Below are 5944 nucleotides of genomic sequence, written 5' to 3' on the forward strand. Positions count from 1 at the left end.
CCTCCTCCTCCTCCTCCTCTCCCGGTCCCAATCACGGGAAATTCCAAAAACCCACCTCTGTCTTTCCCAGCTATTAGCTGTTGGCATTTTTATTTACTAATCAGAACCAACTGGGGGCAGGATCCCTGAAGCTACAAGCAGGTGCAGGCAGTTTGGGGGGGCCCAAATTAACTTTAGAATACAAGCAGCATTAGGTCAAACTCACTCAGATGCTCTTAAAAATCGCAAGTCTCTCTGACCATCCCTCTTCGGAACAGTGGATGATGGATCCTCTGGGATGAATGTCTGGGTACTTGCTCTAAGGAGTGTGCAAGAGAGTTACAGATAACACACCTAACTAAGGCGTCAGTAGTGATACATGATGGCCGTGTGGAAGGCCTGTGGGACAGGCTGAGGGCTTCAGAACTAGTTCTGTCCTGGTGTTTTCTTTATTTCACTCCTGAGGCTAGGGGGTAGCCGCTAGCTCTAGCTAAAGGGACCGGGAACTGGGTCAGCTTTGGTAGGTGTGGGAGAGAAAGGAGGGCTCTTCCTTTGGCCTTGAACTCAGGCAAGGATGCCTGCATGATCCTCTGGAATCGCTGATGGGGTGGGGGGGCGAGGGAGTGGATTTGTGTTTTAGAGAACTTGACCGTCTGTTGCCATTAAGTGGATGCGTGTGTTTTTAAAATAGAGAAGTAGCTGGTTATCCAAGGACTGTTTTTCTTGTGGGCAGAGCATGACTTGGGGAAGGGGATCCCTCGGGATAGCATCTCTCAGCTTCACTTCTTGTTCTTATGCCCGGTGCCCTCGTAACAGCCATGCCGCCTATCCCTGTGTGTGCAGATGAAGACACAAGTGAGCCATTTTATGTGGGCAATTTAATACCCCGGGGTCTTGTGGAGCAGTGAGGTATTGCTCCGCCTAGGGTGGGTGAAGGTACTTAACCTCAGCCCTTCCTGGCTGCTCTAGGTGCTAACAAACCAAGGCCGGCTGCAGAAACTGCTCCCCTTCCCTGGCAGTCACCACCCAGACAGACCACGTGGTGGCCCTTACTCGGGAGTTAGCTGCTGTTTCTGATCGATTTATTTTTATGGGGTCTGTTCTGTGCTATTTCCAAGGTGGTGACAGAAATACTTAGTAGACCTTTCATGAGCTACAGCCCAAGTCCTTCTTGTCTTGCCCAGTGTGCCACGCCGAGCTGAACGCCATCATGAACAAGAACTCGGCTGATGTGAAGGGCTGCAGCATGTACGTCGCCTTGTTCCCGTGTAACGAGTGCGCTAAGCTCATCATCCAGGCAGGTAGGAAGCGGGCCTCCGCTGGATTTGTCACGTCTGCACCGGAGCCCGCTCGTCAGCAGCTCCCTCCGTGCAGGCGGGTTTGATCTTCCCGTTGTTATTGTTTAGATCGAAATTAATTGCGCTATCAACTTTGCAAGGTATTTCTCGTGTTCTGCGTTTGCGTGGTGCCAGGTATTCTGAGACTAATTGCATCCTCTGTGATTCTTAGCATGTTTTTAATTTAGTTTGCAACTTCTTAAACTGCAAGCTGCCAAAAAACAACACAGGCATTGAATATAATTACTGTCAATTTACTGTTCTCTGACATATTGTGCATAGATTAGGGGGGAGGAAGGGGAATGAACTTCTGTCAGAAACAAGGTCAGCTGGGAGTCTGTATATCAAATTTTAATTTGTATCTAATACATGGTGGATACGTGCGGATCTAAGCATATCTTTGCATATAAATAATCACGAGGCTCAAACATGATTCTGAGCTTTTCCTTATATGTTGCCTCTCCCACGACCTACCATGCTGTAGTCTGTCTATTGCACCTGTTTTTGAACTGTCACATCTAAGAATGAACTATGCTTTGTCTCTATAAAGCTCTCGATTTGAGATTTAAAGACTTCGAATGTTGAGCCAGATGTATGGGCTAAAGGGACTGTTTATCACGAGCCCCTGGTGTGTCGGATCAGAAGTCAGCTGCTAGCAGAGCACAGCTACTGTTAGGGACTCTCTGGGCGTCCGTGCAGCCGCTGCCGTTAACCTGTCCTTTGGGGGTGCTTCCTTTGCTGGTTGTAGATGAAGAGGTCGACAGTGGGTGCATGCAGCGAGCAGTGTGTGGGCTCTGTGGTCTGCCGGCTCATCCCCTCTGAAGGGAGTACAGAGCCCACACAGAGCAGCCCTCAGGGCAAAGCCCTGGGGACTCCTGGCTCTCAAGTTCCTGCGACCTGGGGAGATCTTGAAGCAGATCTACCCTTCTTGGAACTGGGCTAAGGTGACGGGCGGAGCCTTTCTCATGGCCTGGTGCTGCAGATCTCTGGATTAGCCAGCACCCTACGCTCCCCACGTTAGCCTCTTGAGTGAAGTAGTTGCTTTGTGAGTGAAGAATACTTCCTTACCCGAAGTAAAGAAAACTTGTTAATTCGATCAAGGCTTGGCTGTTTGACATGGTTTTCCTTTGCATTTGTATTTAAAAAAAAGAAAAAAGAAAAAAAAATCCATAAAGACTGGAAGGTGGCTTAAATGCAGTCCCCTCTGCTGTCCTGGGAAATGAGTATTTTAGTGACCGGACATCGTCTGTAAGCTCACTGGAAAAGGGTAATTAATGATAGGCCCGGGGCCCCCCGTCTCTCCACCTGTCTTCCTTGGTTTCTGTCTGTGCTCACCCCTCACGGTTACCTTTTCAGGTATAAAAGAGGTTATCTTCATGTCGGATAAATACCACGACAGCGAGGAGACGACGGCCGCCAGGCTCCTGTTTAAGTTGGCTGGGGTTACGTTCAGGTAGGTCAGGGGAACTGGTGTGGAGAGGCATGTGGCCTAGCCTGAAGTTTAGCGTCGTCCACGGGGTTTGCCTTCCACGAGTGTCAATGTCTTTGGAAGTATGACGGCACGAGCCTCTGAAGATTATTTTAGGTACGGAGTTAAAGCCAGAAGTGTCTGGAGACAGCCTGTTTAATGATTATATTTTAATATTAGTGACTTTCCAAGGCTTAGACTAATTATGCAAGTAGCAAGAAATTTAAAAATTTACAACTTTTGGGCTGGTACTGCTGAGCCTTTATGAATTTTGAATATGTAAGGGCTCTAGCAGGGATAGTTTAGGATGAAAGCAGCCTGCCAGGATGAGACACCAGGAATTCTTTTCTGAGCATCATTTTGAATTAAGAGCAGAGGCCCTTCCGATCTCTGTGATTGTCTTTGCAGAGTGGAGATTATGTTTTACTTGGAAGCTTTGCCATCTTTTATGAGTGGCCAGAAATTGTTTTTAGAATGGAAAGCTTTGCAGATTGTCGCTATTTCTGGCCAGAGGAGATAAGACGTGTACAATGGGCAACCCTGTTCCTTGTGCTCTTAGAGACAGGATTTTTTTTTTTTTTTCCTGAGACAGGGTCTCTGAACGCACAGGCTTTTCCCAAGCTTGCTATGTAGCCTCCTGCCTCCGTTTCCCAAATGACAGCACCCGCCATGCGCAGCTAGAAACAGGCTTTTTGCATGCTGCGTGTCTTGAATTATTGTGTGCCCTAGTTTGCTTTGATAAAACACTGACGGAAAACAACTTGGGCAGGAAGGCTTTCTTTGACTTTTGGGGTACAGTCTCACACCATGGAAGCCAGGACAGGAAGTCAAGGCAAAGCCCGCAGGCAGGAACTGAAGTGGGGACCACAGAGGGTGCTGCAGACATGTTCTGCGATGTCCTTGCTTTAAAAAGTTCCCGCGTGTCTTCAATTATTGTAGCATGTTGAAGACAGGCGTTTAGAGGACTCATTATTTGCATTTGTAGAACTTGATTTTAGAAAATCTGCCCTCACTCCAACGGGTTGTCTTTCTGTGTGTCCGATGCAGAAGAAAATCTACTGTGTTTGCTCTAGAGCCGTACAAATTGGCTGCAGAAATTTCCTAGAAAATAAGATAAATACAATGGGGAAACTGTAATCGGATATCATGTTGTGCTGCTAACTTGTTAGAAATCCTTTGACTCCCGGATAATTCATGAACTCCGAGAGTTGAAGCACACACGAGCCACGCCACCCCATGCCTCGTTCTTGTCACAGTCTCTTCTGCTCCGTGTTCCCGCTCGGTATGGTGCACTATAATTGGCTCCTGTAGAGATAAAATATCAAGAGAATCTCAGGGCATTTTTTTTTTTTTCCTTCTGCACTGGAAATACAGTTTAGACGGAAATAAACGAATTGCTCTAACTACTCATTGGATAATTCACTTCCTTTGCATGTTTTGTTCTTCACTTTTAGAAAATTCACACCGAAGTTCAGCAAGATTGTCATTGACTTTGATTCCATCAACAGCCGACCGAGTCAGAAGCCTCAGTGAGTTTTGTCTCGTTAAAGCACTAGAAGAAGATGACACCCCCCCCACACACACACACACACACACGGGGCTCCCCGAGCCTTTCATCTTGAAGTCCCACTTAAGTTTTTAATAGCACAACACACATAAACATCTGAAGAGTATAAAACTTGGAATCTTCTCACCCGTCACGTGGAGCTCCATCTGTTTCAGCTGTTGATTTAGTTTGGGTTGGAAACTAAGGGACTGCCCACAGGAGCTGGAGTGAAGGTCTCTCCCCTTCCGCCGAGCCTGTCTGCCAGAGAGTGTCAGCTCTGTCATCCACCATATTTCGACAGCCGCTCCTTGCTGCTACACAGGGTAGAAGGACATACAAATAATTGCTTCTCGTTCTTAGCGGGGAAGAACAGGCGCACTGAGGTGAACATCTGGCCCAAATGAAGCATACCCTGTCAACGCCCTTGGGAAAACAAATAGGACCGAATGAAGCTAGTGTGAACACTACCTGCTGCAGAGTTGAGGGGACCTCTCACCTGGTCACATGAGGTTGAGGAGGGCACCGTGTCCTGGCAGAGGATCAGTCCAATGTCCCCCTCGGTTCACGCTTTCTGGCCTTACACAAAGCAGTAGGCACGCCATCCCTCTGGAGGGTAGGGGACCCCTGCGGTTCCAGCCTCTTAGCCTTGGTTTGTTGGTCACATAGCACTGTTAAATTTATCCGAGGAATAAGTAGTTCCTAGAGGAGGCAGTCTATCACTCCCCCTAGACCTGGCGCTGCGCGGTGACAGCTGGAGCTGTATGGATGGGTGATGAGGGACGTCCCCCATCCCGTGTCTCCTGCTGTGCGGACACATGTCACTCCTGCTCCACGTGCCAGCATGGTTCATTTCCAAGGGCACCCTACAACCAGAGAGCACATTAATTCCTGTCCTATAAGAGGATTGTGGGAAACTCCGTGTACCTGGAGGTGGTCCATGCCAGATCCTCATTTGTGCCTTGAGCCTCACAGGCAGCATATGCCTGCTACCCCACTGTGGGTGGGGGTGCCCTACCGCGTACTCAAATTTTTAATTTCATTTAACTTCTAGCAGACATGCTCAATGTCTTTGATAAAATAGTGTCTTTTTTTCCATGGGTTTTTATTTCATTTCTAAGATTTTTTTAACACTCCGTATTCTGGAGCATTTTTTATAATTTAGATGTTTGCCATTATTAATAAAATTTTATTAAAATCATCCAGTACCCAAAAGTGTTTGCTTTTATATATTTATTCTATATGCCCAGCTCTGCTTGCGTAGTTTCTGTATTGTCTGCAAAGCAGGTTACACGGGTTCGTGCTCAGAGAATACCTGAAGTGTTAATACCCTGTTCTCTCCAGGACTGGGGGGTGTGGGTGGGGTTACATTGTGGTCTCTTAAAACTGGTGTTGGGGGTGAGAAGAATGTCCTAGCTGTGGGTTCTCTCTGTCTATCTTGTCCTGAAGCTGGCTGCCCCGCAGACTCACGTGTGCTATTACACCTGGCTTTTGGGTTTCAGGGATTGAACTCGGGCTAGAGCCTGAAGGCCCAGAAGAAGTGTTTTTACCAACTGAGCCATGTCCCTGTCCTGTGCTCCTCCTTTGAGGCCAGATTTCAGTGGTGAGAAAAGGCCC

The 5944-nt window shown here is 47.7% G+C and overlaps 1 protein-coding gene across 3 annotated transcripts in view; it reads left to right on the forward strand.

The window, feature by feature from the left end:
- Nucleotides 1-5537, forward strand: part of Dctd (dCMP deaminase) — a 32889-nt gene extending 27352 nt beyond the window's left edge. For 2 of the 3 annotated variants that reach the window (XM_021219164.1, XM_021219165.1), the window contains exons 4-6: nt 1164-1280; nt 2673-2769; nt 4239-5537. In XM_021219164.1, the coding sequence (XP_021074823.1) occupies nt 1164-1280; nt 2673-2769; nt 4239-4317 (293 nt within the window). In that variant the 3' untranslated portion in view covers nt 4318-5537. Of the gene's footprint in view, nt 1-1163; nt 1281-2064; nt 2770-4238 lie in introns of all 3 variants that reach the window. The other variant, XR_002381225.1, reaches the window with a different exon arrangement.
- The last annotated feature ends 407 nt before the right edge of the window (nt 5538-5944 follow it).

Source organism: Mus pahari, chromosome 19 (assembly GCF_900095145.1).
Source record: "Mus pahari chromosome 19, PAHARI_EIJ_v1.1, whole genome shotgun sequence".
Lineage (NCBI taxonomy): Eukaryota > Metazoa > Chordata > Mammalia > Rodentia > Muridae > Mus > Mus pahari.